The following is a 22,559-nucleotide window of genomic DNA, read 5'->3' on the forward strand; positions in this document are numbered from 1 at the left end:
TCTAAATTAGGACCACGTTCATGAGCTATGTCTATATATTTTCTCCGTGATCTATCCCATTAGGAAAAAATAATATGAAGGTTAATCGGCAGGGGAGGAAATTTAATCCATAGGTCACGATAATCGTGGGCTTTGTGCTAATAATGCGATTAATGAAGGTAGCTTGTAAAAAGTAGCCAACCATGTTTGCATAATGAGCAGGATGACTTTGATTCGTTCTCTAAAAAAATCCAAAGTTGTTTGCAACTTAATAACATTTAAATTTATTACGCTGTCAAATATTCCTAAATAGTTTGTCTTTCTTTCTCTAATTGTCGAATAGATTTTTCCATGCCTACATGGGCACAATTACGACAATCTTATATATCCATAATTTTCACGCATGGAAACCGCAGATTTTACTAGAATTCTTGATTCTCGAAAGAATAGGTAAACCTGCCAATTATGTCCCGTGCATAATTAATTGAATAACACCACTTATTTATTTTGTTTTTCATCAACTGTATAAATAGATATTTTTAAAGACGTGCATTCACGCGTGACCACTTAGAAAATGTACTTATGAACAGCCCGCTGTTAAAAGTAAAATGAAATAAATCAATCCATTCATTAAGCGAGTGATGAAAAATCATCCAAATTCGAAAGCAAAAACGAGAATTGGTAGAAGGGATTAAATACATGTTTTTCCTTTTCATAGCAGTATATTATCGCATTCCCGCCATGCTTATTTAATTAGATTTCACGATAATAACTTGCAAGTAGATTAAAGTTCATTAAAGAAATACAGTTGAGTTCCTATTTTTTTTCAGTGCTCTCTAATATATATTATCTTACATTCAAGGTAGTCCTCAAGCATATCATTTAATATATCGACAGCACTCGAAGCTGATTGCACATTTTGGTATACATTGCTAAATTTTCATAGATGTCCCTTGAAATAATTGATGACAATCCGTACTAGACATACTATATTATGCAGCTTTTTGTATTTTTGACAGAATGACTAGTATATTTAAGTTTCATTTTGACACAACTTAGACAACTTACAAATAATTCAGTAGATTCACTTGACTTCTGCTCCGCTTCACGTAAGTGTGAAGTGGAGAGTGTTATTATAGGATGATAACACTCTTTTTGGAAATATTACTTTGCAACATGGCCATACTCATATCACCTAAGGTAAGCTAGAACTTTTTGCGTTTGTTATACCTTTTGGTTGTGTCTGAGGTTTGTTTTTAATTTTTTTTACATTTCTGACTGAATCTATACTTTGTTGTATATTTAAATTGAATTGAGACAGTGAGCAGACAAAGGGCAGTTCCATACATAAGTCTCCTGATAGTCCCATCATGCCCCACTGAAGGTTATCAGATGCCCATACTCTTGGAAAAGCCAATGAAACGCTGAAACCTAAGCATGAATTTTATGTCGCTGGGTAAACTATAAGGGTTGCCCAGATATTTAAGCCTAGCGCGTATGGGTGCAGGACATTATCTAATGGTGTCCGGACTCTAATCAATGGCTCTCTGGGTTATCTTCAATACCTAGGGTGTGGAGGTGGTATCTCAAATGCCAATGCTCGGTTAAATAACCCATTATTAGCCAATTTTTTCGTCTCTTTAAACGCAATATTTGTTTGGAAAGACCTGCAGTAGGCCCATATAAGTATTACTCATTTTCTCATGTTTGTTATATTACATGTTTCCAAAAGAGTTTGGAATCAAATGTTATTCCCAGAAATCAAACTGTTCCTCGGGAAGACGCTATGTGTGGTGTGTCAAAATAAGGTCTTCTCGTAAAAAGTAGGAGCTCTACGTTTCTAGGTTAATTCTTAGCCGCTCCGAGAGGCATCACCGGTTTACTATATGCAGGGTTCTCAGCATCTGCGTTATGGCAGCATCCTTTCCGGCTCAAAGGATTAACAGGTCATCAGGTAGACCAGCGTCTAGGCCTGCTCTGTGCAGTTGATTGGGCCGTTGGCTACTAGACGCTACATAGTTGAAGACAGTACTTTTCCCTGGGAGCACCCTTTAGCCCCCATAATTTCAAACTCCTCACTATTAAACTCGGCACATCTCTTGGCCTCTATCCATGTGACTAGACAGTGTTCTGATCAACGGCCTTCGAGTGTCAAATAAATAACTGCAAAACGAGTATTATCAAATACTTCTTTACTATCTAGAAATGCACCAAGATATTTTCCATTTTCCGAAGCATCCAAAATTCTTACGAAATGGTATAGGGCCAGGTCCGTGGATTTATCAGTCTGGTAGATATATGACTGCATATGCAGTGGTTATATAGGAATGATGACTCTCTATCATCTTTAGTAAAAAACTAGTAAGGCTAATAGGTCGATAAGATTTGGGATCCGTGCAGTCGCTTCTTCATTAAAGCGTGATTCATGAAACGAAATGGATTCTGGGAAGGAAGTGCGTAGTACTTTTAAGTGACTTGTATGCTCATATAAATAAATAAATAATGTCTTTATATAAGTCTAGCCTAGGGCTAATCAACTTAACCTCTAATAGTATGAACAAAAATATATACCAAATTACATATATAGCGGTTATAGAAAGAAGATAATAGAAAACCCGTGAAATCTATCTTGAGTTGGAAAATAAGCAATGACATAAAACTAAAAAAGAAGAAAAAAATGTGCATATTTTTCCTTTAAATTATAAGGAGATCATCTGTAACGTGAGAAAATGCGACTTTGATTTTACTTTAAAACCAGCAATGGACATGCACTTAAGTGAATTCGGAAATTCATTATACACCAAAACAGCATTAAAAAGAAAACATATGTGAAATAAGGCAGAATGAAAACGAGGAGCCAATAATTTACTTATACATCTTAGATTGACGTCGTGCACATCTATTCGAAAACTGAATGTTTCACGAAGGTAAGCAGGGGAGCATTTACCAATAAATCGATGCTTCGATGCAAAAGAACGGCCAACTGATGAAGATAAAGATTCTCTACACGTTACCATCCAAGAGTAACCATTTTTTCTGAAATACTGTCATATTTTCGTGAGTTAAAAATGAATCTATAGCACTGATTTTAAAGCTTCTGCAAACGATACAGGGTGACTTTATCTAACCAAGGAACATAAACAATGTAAGTGCAAAATAGGATTTTTTAATTACGTCAGAAACGTGCATTTTGAATCTCAAGTCTTCCTCGAAAATTACACCAAGATTCTTAATATTATCAACTATTTTTAACTGTGTTCCCCCCACAAATAGTTGTAAATTATCAAAAAAAAAAAATTTTCTAATTTTTTTAAAGAGAAAGACATTACAGAACACCTGCTAGGATTTAATTTTAAATTATTGCTCGACGAGATAGTTGAAACACATGACAAATCTTCATTTAGTCTACTACAACCCCCCAATACGTCATCAGCTTTAAAAGAATAATAAATTTGCGTATCATCCGCAAAGCCCTGAATACTGCAATATGTAACAACCTTGTCTGCTATGTACATTAGAAATAAGATAGGACCCAAGACGGATCCTTGTGGTACCCCAGAACTTATATAAGAGCAGTTTGACTGAGCTTGATTTTCTCTCAACGGAGATATTCTTGTTTATATGAAAAAAGAAATTTGATAAAATCAAAAAATTTTAAATACCGGAAGAACTAACAACTTTTCGAAAAAATGTTATACGACTTTTTTGTTGCAAATGACTTGTTTAATCATCTCTTAAAGTTTGACGGTTTTTTATAGTGGACACTTTGTATACTTAGAAATCACTGAAAATAGATCAAAGCTGAATTATATAAACTAAAAAGAGAAAATGTTTCAATAATAAAAACAATATTAATAAGATGAAATAACAGTTTTTTTTACTTATGTGGCTCTGTGTTCCTTATACCACTATATTATGCAAAAATAAAAATGATATAAGTATAGATTCTTTTGAAAGCTAGCAATAATCCCAAATGCCAAGAACTTAAAATTAGTAAGGATGTTAAAGTACCTTTAAATAAAATTCAAATCATTCTCATTCTGTATACGATGCACAAAACCCCGATTTTGTATGTAAATTGCCATGAGAAATCCATACATTTTGTTTGTTTAGAAAACCGAACCAATGCAGTTTTAAATACCGTTTGTCTCATTTTAGTTAGTCCTCTTTTACCATAACCCCCGTACCTTTTAAGTACCTCCGATTCTTTAACACTAACGATTTTTGGTTTAAGTTTGTAAATTCTACTGTTACGACCGGTGGTTTAACGGCGAGCTCGGATATGTTTTGTTAAACATCTATGAATGTTTAAATATCGAAGGACACTAGCATTTTGGATCGCAGCAAATTTGATACCGAATGCAGCAATTTAGAATCGTTTTCATCGCTGGGACATTGTAGGAAAAAAATGCGGATGCTCAGGCACCTAGAGTGCTGTTCTTCGGCATCCATCATGTGCAACAAGTCTTTGTTTTTGTTGAGCAGGTCTGATAGCTCCCCCTTGGCTGAAGAAAGTTCGTTTTCCACAATGGTTAGCTTTTCAGCAAACTTTTCCTCTATTTTCTTAAAAATACCATCAACCAACCTTTGATAGAAATCACCGCTGCTTGCTTCCTCGGCAAAAATCTTTCGAATAGCTTCGAGATCCGACCGGCTCAGCAACATGTTTCGAATGAGAATTGTGCACAAAATACTTAATGCACTAAACTTAAGGATTTTTATGTTCACAGTTCAAGCAGAGCTACAAATTTTTAACCACAATAATATTTTTGCGTAAGCTTTACACGTAAAACCCAACTAACATTGAGACCAGAGCAACACAAATGTGTCTAGACTGTCTAGCTGCAAAGCGCCATCAACGAATCACTTATGCTTTTTAACTTTAAAGCCACCATCTAGAAGTGACAGGACCCTCTTTTAGCACCAAATTAATTTACAGTACTTTGCAGGGACATGCTGCAGAGGGTGTCCTTTCATAAAATTATGGCAGAATCACCTCCAGCACTATCATTTGGAATTCCGAAGTACCTTTTAAGGCATAGAATTGGAAGGACTTATGACGTCAACTTGGAAGGCATTCCAGTCGGGGGCGAGCTTGGATAACTCGGCTCTGCGAAGGAGTCGGCGCGTAGTGTCACGGAGTTTTTCTGTGGTGTTGTTCTACTGAGCATTTTTTGTGTTTTGTAGGCTGAGCTGTCGTCCTGAGTATGCTTCAACAATTGAAAGATAATGTGAATCTGATATTGCGACCTACAGGGGGCCGTTTGATCACAAGAAGTCAATCAGAGAATTTCCCCTGGGTTCTCGTTTCTGCATTTTCAAAGACCATGAGGCGAGTTGTATATTTTCTTTTTCAATTTGACCCTGCTTAAAGACAAAGTAAATATTCTACTTGTTCTATAGTTGGAACTTTAGTGTGACACTTAAATCGCAAAACAACTGTGTTTTTTGATTTAAATATTTTACTTATTTGTAAGTTTTTATTGGATTTTTGCAAAACGTCGCCTTTTTCTTGCTCCGAGATGGCAAACTTATCCAAAGCTTCATAAAATTCAAATTTTTTTTCTCGGAGATACTATTACTCACATTGCCTTTTTTAATTGTTTCTATTTATTTAGGCACAATCCTGCTTCGATTTGATCCTGGTCTTTTATTATCTGAATGCAAAAAGTGACCTTAATGAAAATTGTTTGGTAAATTTTTTCTCACATTTCTACCTACATGATTTTTTCTGTTATTTTTGGCTTGGTTACAATGAAAAGCATATAATTGCGTATTTGGATTCAAGTGAGAAAATGTTCACCTATTTTCAACAGTTTTCGAGACAATACCAGCTAAAGGAAATAAAAAAAAGCTTAGCTCAAGAAAAATATATTTCCTTGAGATGAGCCATAATGAAGTAAATTTAAAACCTTAGTAACTATTAAGCTAAGGTTTAGACAGTCAAGTAAATTAAAGTAACTTAAAAAAACAAAAAAAATCTATATAATATTTTTTTATTTATTTATAATTAGAATTATGCCTCCCTAGAGATAATACAAGATATTGGCCACTAAGATTTTTGAAAGAACTTACGGTTCAAAGGTGTGGTTGAAGACAGATTCAATGTCATTGATGAAACAATCAAAAAGAAATGCAGAGAGATGCCCACTCTGAGAAACATTTGATGTGGGCGATAATTCTCGACATTTGACCTATTTCCATCTTTGAAAATAGATGTAACATAAGTATTTTCCAAAGTCTTGGAAAAATGTCACTATTTAATGATAGATTAAAAGTATGACATAAAATTTAACATAAATATTAAAACAATAGATGAGTATACATTTATTATTAATTAAAATTGTGAGTATAGAAACAAGTAATACTAATTATAGAATTATATAATTTATATACTAAAATTATATAATGTTAAATTTAAAATAGCTATTATTTGAAATATTTAATCTTAAATCTAAAGATTTTTTAACGTCTTTAAATGAAAAGAGTCAAAACGTTTTAATATAATTCCTTACTCTCTTTTAGGATACTGACTGCTTAAGCCTTGAAGCCAATATCCGTTGGGCAGAAGCTTTTATCCTTATGTACTCAGTCACAGATAAATGCTCCTTCGATGAATGCTACAGATTAAAATTCTTAATAAATTATAATAAGAGGAAAAAACGTATAGGAAATTCTACCAGAGATTCTTTGGGGGACGTACCAGTGGTTTTAGTAGGAAACAAAATAGATCTAGTAGAGGACCGAATGGTAACCCTCGAAGAGGGTCAAAAACGAAGCAAAGAAATTGGCTGTGTGTGTTTTCATGAAATATCTGTTAGAGAAAGTATAGAACAGGTAAGCCAATTGTTGGGCAAAGACACTTTATCGCTATGCGTTCCCATTCTTATAACCCATCCCTATTAGCGGTGTGGAACTGTCAGCGGCGGCGTCGAAAGTCATGGAGTGACAGTCAGTCATCGCGGTCGGTGCTTCCCTGACACGAACTAATAAATGTACCTGGGCTGGGATTCTAAAATCACGATTCGACATGATTACTCGATATGACTGATTCTAAATAAAATTTTCAGTCGTGAGTGTCTTGCGGATTGCCTATTTTTTAACGATTTGTTGACGACACGCTTGGGTATATCGTATACACCAGACGATATAGCTTCTTCCTTTTTTAATACGTGCATAATGTAACAGCATCCTTGTTTAAATGTATTTGTTTCATTTATTATTTACCAATAGTCATACCAGTTTATTAGTATATCAAGAAGCTTTCTTAAACACAACAACTAATAGATTTAATTCGACCCTATTTTCCACAACCTTCTGTTAATAATAGAGGCAGATGAAGTAGAGTTATCATTGAATAGGCAGTTTTAGTATGTTAAGATTTTATGCTACAGATTATTGCCAAAGAAGCATTGGACAAGATTTTAAATTTGGAATTAGCGAAACCACTACAAGTTGTTGGATCCATAAAATTACTGAAATTATTGACAATCACCTTGCTGACCGATTAATTTTTCAAATATAAGAGATGAGAGAAATTAATAAATTAACATTTATAGAGAGATTCAATTTCCCTGGTGTTATAGGTCCTATTGATTGCACCCATGTTGCCATATTAAAAACAAAAGTGAATGAACACACGTTTTTATGATTTTCCATGAATTGAATTATTATTTTTCAATGGATAGTTTTAAACGAATTTTTTTTTATTTTAAAGAAATAATATAGGCATATATTTAAATAAAAAATATTTTGGCAACACTAAAAAATTTTTTAGTGTTGCCAACAAAAAATATAATAAATAACGGTAATTAAGTTGACGACGCTGACCTTTGACGTGTGAGTATAGCGGATTGCCTAGTTTTTGGCGATTTGTAAACGACGCTTGGGTATATCGTCTCGAACAGGCGATGTATCTTTTTCCTTATTTAATACGTGAATAATGTATCACCATCTTTATTTAAAGGTATTTGGTTCAGTTTTTCAAAACCGAATTATTTTGAATGTCTGTATGTGTTGTTTATAATAGAATAATATATTGAATTGTTGACAGAATAATATACTTTTACTATATAAACCCTGTTGAGTAAATACAAGCAAAAATTCAAATGAACATCATGATTTTCATGATCTTTCATGGTATTAGGATTTATAATTTTCAAGATTATCAGAAAGATAAAACAAATATTTTAAAGTGCATGCATCTATTCCAAGTTAATTGAAACTTTGTCTCATTTTAGGTGAGGATTACTTTCTTTCATAAATTTTAACGAAATTCTTAAAGAAGTACCAGAAAAATCACACTTCTATCGCAACTATATATATATTAAGTTCTTACCTATATGTAACTTTCTATTTTGTATTTTTGTAAACATAACCTTTTAAAAACTTTAATTATTTTGTTTCACTACAGTTGTTACTAAAATTTGTCAGAGTGACCAACATCGAAAGGACACAATCACGCAGAATGGCGGCTCCCTAGTAGTGGTCATTTACTTTTCATTGAATTGGCAGTCCAGGTATATTTATAAGTTCGTGTTCCCTGATGTTTTGAATGAATTTGTCTTTACTAAAACTAAAAAATTATGTAATCAGGAATCTCGTGAACACCAATATTTCCTTGTGTATAATTTTAGGTGGTTTTAATATTCGTGAACTTGTCCATAATGTGAAAAATGTTTCTATATGTGATTTTAAAAGTTTTTTATCTTTCAGTAATTTTACACAAATTAATAAGGTACATAATATTTATAATGTACTACTAGATCTAGTTATTGTTAGCTCCCATTTACAGAGCTCTTTAGTAAATATTAATGATGACCTATTGTTGAATATTGATAGGCATCATCCTGTTCTCTCAATTGAAGTAAATATCAATAATAATTTTAAAGAATGTGAACAAGTCAACAATATAAAATTGAATTTTAAAAAAGCAAATTTTGACCTTATGTACACATTGTTTAAAAACAGAAATTGGGATAATATGGATAAATTTTGGAATGATAATAATGCTGTGAAGGAGTTTTAAAGCATAAAGAATGAAATTTGTGAAGAGTGTGTTCCTAAGTCAACCCAAAAGGGAAAGACCTTTCCTGTATGGTACAATGGTGAGATCATTAATATGATCAAGACCAAGGAAAGGTTTTCAAACAAATTTAGAAAATTAAAAATAAGCTTTTGGTAGGGTAAGTACAGACAAATAAGGCAAAAAAAATAAAACTAAAATAAAACATTTACATATATGATGATTATTTAAGAAGAGTAGAAGTAGGTTTATTTGGGCATCCCAGGTTTTTCTGGTCCCATGTTCATAATCAAAGAAAAGAGTCTGATTTTCCATCTCAGGTCTTCTATAAGGATATGTCCATATCTGGCACAAAAAATATTGCTAACATCTTTGCAACATATTCTGGTTCAGTTTTTGAAAATGAATTACCTGTGCATCAGTGTAAAGTTCCTTTTAAAGTATACTTCTGTAGAAGGAAATTTTCTGCAGAAGAAGTTAGGGATTTCATTAAAAATCTTAAAGGGAACTGATCTATTGGTCCTGATGATTTGCCTGGTTATATAATAAAGGGCTGTAGTGATTTTTTGGTACCACCTTTTTTATTTATTTTTAACCTTAGCCTACAGACATCAACTTATCCTGATGAGTGGCGTATCGGTAAGGTAATTCCATTGCACAAAAAAGGGGCTAAGCATGAGGTGATAATACCTCTGTTATTTTTGGTTGCCATAAATAAGATTGCTTCTGGTTCTAATGATTCACAAAAACTACTTTTTGCAGATGATTTTAAGATTTAGATGGAAATTACCTCTCTAGGTGATTGCATCTCTCTGCAGAATGATTTAGATAGGGTTGTTGCTTGGTGTAATGCAAACTCATTTCATTTCAATAATAAAAAATGTTCAGCAATGTCGCTGATACTTAACAAAAATATAATTAATTATAGCTACAATATTAGCGGTACCCAGCTTGAACATTACAGCAATGAGAATGATTTAGGTGTAATTGTTGACTGTAATTTAGCTTTTACCAATGACATTATTTATTAACACAGGTAATGAGACACACAAAATAATGGGTTTCATTATTACAACTGCTGAAAAATTTAATGTTGAGTGTTGTTTAAAACTGTTGAATAGTCTGGTTTTATCGAGGTTAGAATATGGAAGCATAATTTGATCTCCACAATATGACATCTCGATTAAAACCATAGAGCGTGTACACCACAAATTTTTAAAATATATGTTTTTAAGAGATTTGGATATTATTCTGAGCAAGGTGATAACCGTAATTTGCTTTTGAAAATATTTATATATTTAATAGATAATCCCTAGAAAATTGACACAAAACATCCCTAGTGTACATTTATAAAATTTTGACAAATAAGATTTATGCTCCTCAAATTATGGAAATGTTGTCATTCTTCATTAATGTTGATATTACCAGACAAAGAAAAAATTTTCATCTTGATTGTCCTAGAACAAATATATACAAGAACTCACCAACATATATATTTCTTTTATTTTAAAATAAATGACAGAGTAATCTAATAAATTATTATAAATTAATATTTTAGTGATTTGGGAAGTAAATATCGACTTTTTGACACCGTGTCATTTATTATATTTTGTATCTCATAAGTGAATCAATATTCTTGTAATCTTACTCAATTATACTTATTCTAAAGTATTGTTTCCTTTTTTAAGGTAATTCTGTTTGCCGTAATTTGTCCAGTATTTATTCTCTTTTAAGCACCCAATTATTCAGCACTAGTCGACAAATTCTTTAAAAAAAATTTTTATTTTAATTTAATTGTTAATAATTTCAGTTACAAATATAATGTTCTAAAATCTAACGATGACTTTTTTCATTTTTAATTATAATGTTAATTTAAATATTTTTTTTTAACTTTGATATTTTAATCAGAAAATAGTCCATTAAAAAGTTTACCTCAAAAATTATAATTTATATGCAACATGGTGCAAAACGGCATTTTGCAATCCTAAAAAATCTATTAAGATTAGTAAGTACGATAATTAAGTCAAGATAATTGATGTTATAAAAAGCTTCCATATTACACTTGCCGAATCTAACTTGTTTCAGAATTAAGAGGAATATTGCTTTAGTTTTAATTGCGAATGGCATATCTAAGCTACTAACTAGGTTATTATTACTTGCTAACAAACTGGTAATATTACGATAGAATACAGTTACACTAGCTAATCTAGTTTTTTATATAATAAATCGTAAGGCCGTTTTACTACTATAGTTCAGTTCAGAGATCTATTAGAATCTTTGATGTGCCGCGAATCGCCCGTGTGCCGGTGTTGCTTGTATTGTCACATGACATGCATGCTTAAATTGCAAAATTTTATACGGAAAGAGTCATAAAGTAATATTCTAAGCCATATTTAATCATTTCATTAAATAAATAAATGTTTTAAGCATATCTTTTTAAGAATTTATACATTTGATTCGTAAAATTTGACTAAGTAGAGAGAATAGGTGGTACGAATTACTTAGGCCCATTTATTCTGTGGATTAAGGCATTAAATATTTACTTTTTGACACAAAAGGGTGAAATGTTTTGGTTTGTCTTCAAATTTTTCATAAGGTGAGTTGGGGCAAGTGCGGCCACTTTTTGTATTAGTAATACTTAAAGAACAAATTTTTTTTTTTTACTATTTTAAATAGGGCAGATAGTTTTTTTTGTATATTTTTGGAATGTTTGTAATCAAACTAACAAATATTAAATAAAAACCAAACATTTTTTTTTAAATGCAATTTTTTCCCTAAAAACGGGGCAAGTGCGTTTTTTACATGGTGCCGACATATCTAATGCTGTGGAATCTTTGTTGGGGGAAGAGCGTTTTTCTGCACACTATAAGTTTTTATGTGGTTTTTACTGCTTAATTTTATCTTTTACTGTTACCATTTTGCAAACTTTTAAAAAATTAAACAATTTTTTTTTTACAAAATTAACAATTTTATTTCTAAATTCACAAAACTTCAGGAACTAACAAAGATAATTAAGGAACGTAAAAATTATTTCTAAAAATATATGTTTTTTTTTTAACTATCAGAAAATGGTTAATTTATTGAATATTGTAACTGTCAAACGAAATAGCAAAACTTACTTCACCCCTTCGACCAAATACTGGAGCAGGAAAAATCGAAATAATATCAGCCTTCTAAACATCTGAAATATCCTCGATTAAAGGAAAGATAAAAACGATTTTGTTCTTAAGAAAATTGCTTCTTAAAAGAGTTTGCTTGAAAAGTCATCTTCACTTAAAAGAGGAACATCACTAAGGTCTTCTTCAGAAGAGGTATCACTTAAAGCACGTCTTTTTTTCTTAAAGTCTTAATATTATTTTTTTTTGTTTTTATTTGAAGGTACTCCTATAAACTTGGAGAGTGGAAATTCGTCTTTAGCGTCGAACAATTTCTGAGGTGGTTCTGATCTGCTGGTCTTTGTTTTTGCTTTGTCTTTTAGACGTTGCAACACCTGCTCACTTGCTATAACTTCTGCACCATGACAAACTTTCTTTTTTCTCTTTTTTTCACTTGGTGATTGAACCAGTCTTTTCATATTGTCGAGCAACAAACTCTCAAAAGAAATTGCGGAAACATTAGTATTTATATCGGACTTCTCATTTTGCAGTTCTTCAATTTCTCCTGGTACCGTTATAATAGGTAAAGACTCATGGTTGGAAGTAGATGCAGAAGGGGTTTGAAGTATTTTGCGAGTTTGTGGCTGAATCCTTAAAGCCTTCCACCTTTTAAGAGCTTCAGGATCGTAAATTTCGTCGGCTATAATATCCCTATTAAATGGAGATATTCCGGCTTTTTTAAACCCATTTTTTATTATTTCTGCACTGGCTTTATTAGATGACAAAACTCCTTTTTTTTGAATCTTCATACCAGGGTTTTTTTTTGCTAGTCTACTAGCTTAGCATCCCAAATGATTTTAAGGGATCTAAATACTGATAGATCAAGCGGTTGAAGCAAATGTGAAGAATATGAAGGTAGCTTAAGAATTATTATATTTTCTGCAATGGCCTTTTCGATTATGTTAATAGTTATGTAAGTAGAGTGGCCATCATAAATCAAAAGTGCTGGTCGTTCTGGTCCTAAAGCATTAAAAAGCGTCTTTTCTAAGTAATTTTCAAAAACATCGGTCTCCATCCAGCCTTTTTTTGTGGCAGCGTACGAGGTTCCTGGAAATTCGAATTCTCGGGATCCTATCCACTCACTCCAAATGCTTTTCTCTTTAAAAATTATCAGTGGAGGTGCTTTTGCTCCAGAAGCACTACAGGCTATAGGAACGGTAGTATTTTCATGACCTGGTCCACTAGTTGTTCTTGTAGACGGAACACCAATTTTTCCAACAACTTTTTCGGTTGTAAAACTTGACTCGTCCTGATTCCATATTTGGTGTGGTTTAGTATCAAATTGAAACTCATCTAATGTAGATTGTAGAAGATCAAAATAATGGTGTATAATAAACGGGTCGACGCATTTTTTTCTTTCGATTTCTACGCTTTGAGGTTTTTTAATGGAAAGTCCATTTCTTTTTCGAAAATTAATAAACCAGTCGGAACTAGGCCTATCATTTTTAAATTGCGTTTTTGAATGATTTGCCCTGACATACTGCTGTACAAGATTCAATACCTCGGTTCTGGATAGTCCAAACCCCCATTTTTCCATGGTAGCAAGACTTGTCGCTAATCTTCTCTCCACCTCTAGGGTTAAATCAGTGTGTCGACCGTAACTTAAACTTTTTGTGCCTCTTTTCCCTTTAGCATGATCTTTTAATGTTGTTTCAGGTATCTTGTAAGCCTTACTGGCCATGCGATATGTTCAAACGGATGCCTTTATTTCATTCACTGCCCGCTGCAGGTCCTCTTTACTATAAGTACTACCCCGTGTGCTTTTCCTCTTGTAATTTCGTACCATTTTTAATTATCTGAAAAGAAGAACAATACTTAAGTTAATGTAAATTTTATTTAAAAAAAATGGGGGGCAAGTGCGCCTACTAAACGCACTTGCTCCTTAGTGCGATTTGGTAGGGGCAAGTGCGACCTTACTTATATTCTGCGAACTGGATAAGAAAACACAACAAGCAATATCAAATGACAATATATGCACCAAGAGACTTACCTTAACTATATAAAGCACAAATAGTCACAAAAAATATTGGCACGAAATTTGTTTAAAAAAAATGCTCGTTTCATTAGTATAACGGACGCCAACGCAGACAAGAATCGACTAACGTAAAAATTCGGCCGGTTCGTGGCGGGTACTGTATGCGTGGTTGCCAAACGTTGTACGATATCGTTAATTTATATCCAATTTTACTATTGCATATGGTTTGATTTTTAGGGTGGGTGATCGCTCTTGCCCCTTAATCGCTCTTGCCCCAACTGACCATATTTTCTTTTTTTGGGTATTGAGATTTATTTTTACTTGGTAGTGATTATTAATGAGGATTTTGGCTGCCATATTCAATGTCTTTTATGATTGTTTTTTTTAAATTAATACATATTATGATGTATTATCATAATAACATACTCATTAAAACCCCCGATCTCTATAATATTTAGTACCAACTTCTTTTGATAAAAAGTAATTATGTAGTCAGAAAAGTGGAAGTATATTTTTTTAAATAAACATTTACATTAAAAATCATCCAGCTGTCTATATTTTATGCGTTTAAAAGACACAAGTTTTACTTATAAAAAAACACATTTTACATCCTGAATAAAATATTTATTAATTTGTTTGCCTCGTATTTAGTTATTATGCAGATTAGGAGAGATTAGATAAACATTAACAAAAATAAATGATTATACTAAAAATCTTATACAAAACACTACATTTTAAGTATACTGGATCCTAAAACTACAGTGAGGATACTAAATACTTTTATAAATTGAACCACTCTTTTGAATCTGGCCCAAAAAGTTAATATAATTTTCTAAATTGTTTTTTTGCCATTGTTCTTTAGCAGTTTCTTCTATTAAGGAAGGAAACAGTATCTCTGTTGCCGCTATGGATTCCAACTTCATCTCGCACATCAGCATATGGATACTAAAGCATTACATTATATATAAGCTGAAAAAAACAAAACTTTAAACTTGTTTAATTAATAAAAATAGGGTTTTCTTACTATGGCAAAAGGGACTTTTTTCCAGAGAATGAAGGAAGAAGCAGTCTTTATTGTGTTGCTGAAGGACAACAGGGGCAGTAAGCTGTAAAAAACAAAATTTTAAACTTGTTGAATCAATAAAAATATGGTTTTCTTACTATGGCAAAAAAGGGACTTTTTCCCAGAGAATGGAAATCATACATCAATCATAAATGTATCATACCATGTTTCATCATTGCCATGTTCGGCTAAATAATATATGGATCTTTCTTGCTCCCAATTTTTTTTAATTTTCCTCAAATATTCTATACACCACCTGACAATTCCATTACAGCAGCTCTTTTGTTAACCATCTTAAACTTAAATTCAAGTTTTATCAGGTATCTCCGCAAGGTTGAGACTGACAAATGTTTGTCCCTTGTCGATAAGGTGTCTCTATGGTCAGAACCTCATTGTTTTTGTATTTAGAATACACACCTTTCCTTAGCAATTTGGCAATATCCGTGTCAAGTCCCTTTGATTGTCCTGCATCTTTCCTTTTTTATATTCTGCCTTTAATTATTTACTTTTTTTTACAGGCATATTGTACTATACGGAACCCCTGTTAAAAACGGTGTTTTTTGCAAAGCACTACAATTATTTGTGAATTGATATGAACTTTTTGATTGATTGATTGATGAACTGACTGAATGATATTTAGATAAATTTGTACTTAAACAATTACGTTTTAAAACTGCTTGATTTTCCTCTCTAGCCTTTAGTTCCCTTGCTTCCTCAACACTAGAACATGAACTATCAGAACTATGTGTGTTTTTTTTTTCTAAAATCTTTACTTTCATCATAGAGAAATGAATATTATACTTTTAATTTCTTTTTCTTCTAAAAACTTTCATAAACGTGTAAAAAGCATAACCGGCAAATTACATCAAATAATAAACTCACATGACCCCTCTCCCAACTATTAAAGGTGATAGACCCATCCAACAACTATTTTAAAGGCGATAGACCCATCCTTAAATTGGGTACAGCCCCGTAATTCTCAAAATCAGTGGGATAGAGAGAGATACACAATCACTTGCACAGCCTAAAGTAGGAATCGCCAGAACGCTGGTGTTTTATCTTTATTTAATAGACTGGCTAAAAAGAGGTGAGAAGTCTGTGAGTGCTGGAAGTATTTAAAATATTTTGTAAGATGCTTGGAAGGAAGAAAAATAAAAAATAGTATAAAACATGGGGTTTTACGTATATTTAAAATGAATTTATAGATAAAAAATATAAAATTTTGCCATTTAAACATGTATATCATTCGACAATAAATACGACATAGGCCCACGGACTAGTTAGTGCGGCATCTGCGACACATGAAAGATTCTAATAGATCTCTGAACTGGACTTTAACTACAGCTCTTTATTTTATTCTTTTGACCGATCTTTCGTTACCGATATCAGCATCTTCGGGAAAAGATTAATACTAATTACATTAAGTTAACGAAGAAATTGTTTACCCCGGAAATCCCTATTGCAAACATTTTTATTGAATTGTACCGTATTTATATAAATCAAGTTGAAGATGATTCTTATTTTATAAAAAGCAGCTTTTTGCAGGATGGATTCGCTTCTACTTATTAATTAAATTTACTAAAGTTGTTACTAATATTAAAAATAAACGTGGTATTTGCCGACACGTGTTTCTGCTTATTGTCTTTTGCAGTGGAAGGCAACGAAAAAATTAAAGAAAAAAACAGGCAAAAAAAGAAAACTGTTTTGACTTATTAAATCCACTTTTATCGATTTATTAAGTAGAGCTTTAGCAGTTTCATCATATGACGGTACTAATTCAGTTTTTAGTTAAATTTCACAATTATATGGGGTAAAATATGTTTTCAAAAAATATTGTTCACTTTATTATTTCACAGTAAATAAAACTGATTTAGGTCACTATTAAGAGGTCAAGATTACAGATGGAATTCATGTGTTCTCACGGCTTTTAGAAATATTCAAAAAAATGATATATAATTTACCTCTTTAATAATAATGAAAATCTAAAAATATAAAAAAATAGAAACTTACAAAAAAATAATAAATGGAAGCTAATAAATATTTTAGCTACCTAACTAATAATTTGTTTAACTTCAAAGTTAACGTAAGATATGGTAAAAATAAGAAACAAATCGAGAGGTTATGAAACAAATTAATGGAATAGAATAAGTATTGGATTTTTTAAATTTTACTTTTGCATGACAACGCTTTTATAATATTAGGTGGCTAGAGACTAAAACCTAATAATTTTAAAATAAACCAAATTATTTAACGAGACCTTTATACATTAGAAACCTATAATATATATTTATAGATTTTTAATACTGGTTGTGTTATTTCCATCATTTCAATTTAAAATGCAGCATGGTTTCTTTTTAACATAAAAAAAATGTATTTTACGACGTTCCAAGCAGCTATATCAATCAAACTGTAACTTAGAAAGTGCATTTACGGATAAAACCAATTACCGAACGACATTAACTTGAAGGTCGCTCTTCAGACTTTGTAGTAATGATTAAAAACGCCGTAAAGTTTATGAACTCCACGATGAATTTTGCAAATATATTTAAACGGTTTAAACGGGAAAATAGATATTAATTACAAACATTAAATTTTTAAGGTTAGTTACGAAATAAAATTTGTGGCCATACATTTAACTAAAAAAGTGTAATATAAATTTAAAAGTGTTTAACTGTATTGGCTTGGAACCTTTTCATATCATTCATTCATATCATATTATTTCATTTTATATCATTTAATATATTTTTTAATGACTAATTTTATTTTGTATTTAATATTTTGTTACAAACGGATAGATACTATATCATACTTCATACTTTAAAATGAAAAAAATGCTTATCTATTCTTGTTATTACTCTTCTTTATTTATATTTTTCCAATACACCCTCAAATTGATGAATTGAAAACCAATTAGAATTAGGTCGTCATTTACCAGAAGTAAATTAAAATTTTATTCATAAATTTGAGTGTATTCTAAAAATATGTTATTTTTTACGAAATTAATAGTTTCAAACTAAAAAAGTAAGACAATTATATTGAAGGAACAATGAAACGTTTTAAATCTACCTTTTTCTTCTTTTTTTATGTAAATATGATTATAATAGAATAATTACATATAGTAGAATTCATACTTTACGGAGGGTTATATTATACTATTTGACACAGAAAAAAGGGAACACTTAAATAAATAAAATTTGATATAGCGATAGAATAGTTATAAGAGTATCTTTTGACATATTCTGTTATTTTTCGTCACTTCCGGCTTAACAGAAATTAACTTTTTGATTTTAAATGGGATAATTGCTATAGTCTTACGTATTTTGATAGAAAATAATATTTTGAGAATAATGATACTGCATCTGCTACTTCTCGTTTTATACTAATAGAAAAAAATATAAATAAATAATTTTTTAAATTTGGAAACATGCATTAAAATTTTAATTATTAATCAAGTAATGGAGAAAAAGTATATTCATTGTGTTTTAGTGAAAGGATCCTACCTATTTAACACAAAAGGTTTAAAGAGCTATTAAACAGAAACGAAAATGAAAACTGTCACGACCAATTTCGTTTTTTTTTCTAATTTGTTAGTTTGAGCGAATTTTTAATAATGCTCCCCTTTCGTTCATTGGTAAAAAATTTAGATTGTTTCATGGTTAACCAGATGGTGTCGTTAAATTGTTAAACTTCTTATTGGAGTCATAAGATAGGGGCTCTCAGAAGGATAAGCCTTTCGGTATCCTCCGCTAAAATTGGATTTACACTTCTCTTGAGACGGAAAATGGAAAGAGCGCCTAAAAATAGTTAATAAGAATAAAAAATCTGATTTTAACTCCAACAATACGCTCTTAAAATATTTGCATCGAACACGTGACCCACCCTCTATATAGTAAGTAACAATAGGCTTATAATAAATAAGGGTAATGTTTAAATTTTTTTTAATAACATAGTATAGAAACCAATTCAGTACGTAACTCAAGAATAGGCGGATACAGATTTTGAAATTTTATGTACTACTCGTGTTACGAAAGATAAACACAAGAATACTTGGTTTTTGCATACTTTCTATATAAGAAAATCCTCTCTTCCGCTGAATACGTGTTTTATTCTCTCTCTCGATCTATTTGTTTTTTAATCACCCGATGTGCAAAAAGTGTGCTGTCTCCCCGGGTTTTTAGTTATATTTTTTGTATACTAAGATTACGTTAAAACAAGTGTTTGGTTATAAACTCCATTGAGTGTAAGCTCCATAAAATAAAGTATTCATTTAACACCCGGTACTATCTAATATTTTCCAAAGGCTATGCAAAGACTAGGCTAAGCAAATGTGATACAGTCAGATCCTGCATAAAAATCAAGAGGATCTTTACTTATAGTAGTAAAGCGCTGCGGCATGCGATTGGCGATTTGGCACAAGCAAACTCCAACATATTGTTGGTCCTTCGAGCCGGATATATATAAGAAACCGACGTTTGGAATAATAGTGCCTTTTATACCTGCTCTCTCTCCATTATGAAATGTAAGTTTTTAATCTTTTCTGCCACTTTGCTGTAAAATTAACTCTTGTAAACATTTTCTTTCTAAAGACAATTGCTTTCCTTAAATTTTATTAATATTCATTCATACATCTTAGTTAATACTCTTTAGACAGGGTTTTTTCTTAAACAAGAAAAAGACTCAGTGCCAGTATATATTGAATTATGGTGTAAGAATAGTGCCAAACCAGACAAGCTGCTGTTATTATTTGCTGAGCCTTTTCCAGTTTTATTATCATGTAGCTATATTTTATTGATGTGTTATATGACTCTTTCTCACTTATAATTATCTTGTTTTTAGTCTTTAGTTAATGAATTAATATTTTTCTCTCCCGATTTATTCACAAATATTAATTATTTATAAATATAAATTAATGAATAAGAAGACCTAACCTCACATTTGAGTGTTTGTTTTGGTTTTTGGTCTGATGAAAAATTAAATTTTTCTCAGTGAATATTATTTCAATTAGTGTAATTTATGGCACTTTCAGTGGCCGTAGTGTTGTTAAATGTGGATATATAGTTAGTTTTTTTTTGAGTGAGCTTCCAAAAGTTTTCAATCTCTTTGTAAACAATCCTAACCTCTTGTGGTGCATGCTTTGTAGTCATATCTGGAAAATTATTGTGGTATCTCTTGCACTTTTAAAGATCCACCAAAAAATCCAGGTGATATCTTCGGATACCCTTGTGATTGGTGCAAAATTATTAGGTGCAAGAAGTGCTCAAACATAGGATCCAGTAAAGTTCGTGCCATTTCAGCTCAGAGTAGGTCTATTCCATACATTTGCAAGGAGTGTGCCCCCAAAATCAAAAACTTATTTGAGATTGGTACTAGAGTGAATCTACTGGAGGAACAAATTCAGGAGGTTCAAGCAGTGACCAGGGTTGTTCCTGATCTCATAGCCTAATTAAAATGTCTTGGAGATAATATTAAATCCATCAAACATTGCTTTCATACTTCATTTGCAGAGCTTAAAACGGAAATGACTTCTGTTAAAATATCACTTGAACAGCACCAACCACCATCTTCTGAATCATCAGATATGGATACCTTACTTACTGAGATAAATGACCGGGCTGAGGGCTAGCAACATTATTGTTCATAATGTGTGTGAATTAAATTCAAACATGATTCGTGATAGGATTGAGGGAGACAAAAAGGAGAAAAGTGGTGGAAATGTTGGTATCGATCAAAGAGGAGGAAGCAGCTGGGAACATTGTTAAAGTTGTTCAACTGGGGAAACAAGTGGATAATAGGACCTGTCCACTAAATGTAATATTCTCCAATAACAAGATTGCTAATGATGGCTTGAAGGCTGTGAACATATCGTCTGGGCATGCATTCAAAGTTAAAAGTGCTGGACTAAGGTTTTTGATGAGCTTAAGAAGCACATAAGTGATGGCGAAGAAAACTTAACAATCAGATACAGAAACAATATGCTTTATATCACAACTAACAAGCATGCTCAGAATCATAGAAAAAACTTGAAGTAGCCCCATTACAAGTTTTATGTTTTAATGTAGGTGGCTTATGTACTAAACTTTAGGAATTACATAATAATATTATATGTTCTAACTCTGATATCTTAATATTTGTTGAGAATTCGCTCTCTGATGATTTTTCGGATGCTGAATTGGCTGTGAAATCTTTTAATCTGTTTCACTATGATAGATCGTCTTTTACAAGCAATAAACGCAGAGATAGAGGTGTATTAATTTACATTAGAGACTTTATAAATACCAAAAAACTTAGATTGCAGTACGATTCAGTTGAGCAATTGTTTTTATGTTGTAATGTGGGCGGAAGTAGTTTTGTAATTAGAGGGGTGTATATCCCACCTGGGTCGAATATGGATTCTTATGAAGGACATTGTCAGTCAGTTGATATTCTCAGGCAACAATTTTCAAACTCTGACTTTATTATTTTTGGTGATTTTAATGTTCTGGATGCTCTTTGGGAAAATGATGAGATTGGAACTGTTGTTAGATCCCCACCTAACTCAAGTGGATTAATACTTTGGAGTTTTTATTATTACATTAACTTTTTTCAAAGGAATTTTGTGCCTAATGATACTTTTCTTGATCTTACAAATAGAAATGATCTAGTGGTGAGTGAAGGTGTTGACTGTGTTTTTGATAAATCTGTCTATCACAAGCCTTATTATTTTTAATTAACTTTTAACAATCATAAAGAAAAAACTTAAAATTTTTTACAGTTCTATTATGACTTTAGAAATGCAAATTATTTGGGCGTTAATAGTTATTTGTGTGGAGTTAATTGGAACCATGTTTTGAATGTAATTATTATTGATGATGCGGTTTCAGAGTTCTATCATATATTGAATATGGCTATAGCTTTGTTTGTGCCTCTTAGAGATTTAAAACCTCGTGTTTTCCCAGTTGGTTTTCAGGGGAATTAAAGTATTTGATCCAGCAAAAGAAAATTTTACATAAGAAATATCACTCTAGTCATACTGTTGCAGACTACGAAGTCTTTTCAGATCTTAGAGCTAGGTGCAAAACTCTAACGGAGACTTGTTACCAGAACTTTATTTCAAATTTGGACCAGTTAATTTATAAAAACCCCAAAAATTTTTGGTATAAGTTTAATACCAGGAGAGCAACGAATAGGCTTCCTGATTTGATGACCTATAATAATGGGGAGTTTGCAGGTTGTGAACAAATTGCAGGGGGTTTTGCTAGGTTTTTTTCTACTGTCTATAATGGAAATAATAACGTCTTACCTTCTTGGCAAAAATCCTAAATTATCTGTTGGATTAATTTTTGATCTTTCGATTACCCCTTAAACTTAGTGCTAGCCCTGATG

At 31.7% G+C, this 22,559-nt stretch overlaps 1 protein-coding gene across 4 annotated transcripts in view; it reads left to right on the forward strand.

Annotated features, from left to right (window-relative positions):
- Positions 1-22,559, forward strand: part of LOC126734406 (ras-related and estrogen-regulated growth inhibitor) — a 130,567-nt gene that overhangs the window by 44,947 nt on the left and 63,061 nt on the right. For 3 of the 4 annotated variants that reach the window (XM_050438029.1, XM_050438030.1, XM_050438031.1), the window contains one exon: positions 6,505-6,816. In XM_050438029.1, the coding sequence (XP_050293986.1) occupies positions 6,505-6,816 (312 nt within the window). Of the gene's footprint in view, positions 1-1,036; positions 1,180-6,504; positions 6,817-22,559 lie in introns of those variants that run through there. The other variant, XM_050438032.1, reaches the window with a different exon arrangement.

Source organism: Anthonomus grandis, chromosome 3, assembly GCF_022605725.1.
Source record: "Anthonomus grandis grandis chromosome 3, icAntGran1.3, whole genome shotgun sequence".
Taxonomy (NCBI): Eukaryota; Metazoa; Arthropoda; class Insecta; order Coleoptera; family Curculionidae; genus Anthonomus; species Anthonomus grandis.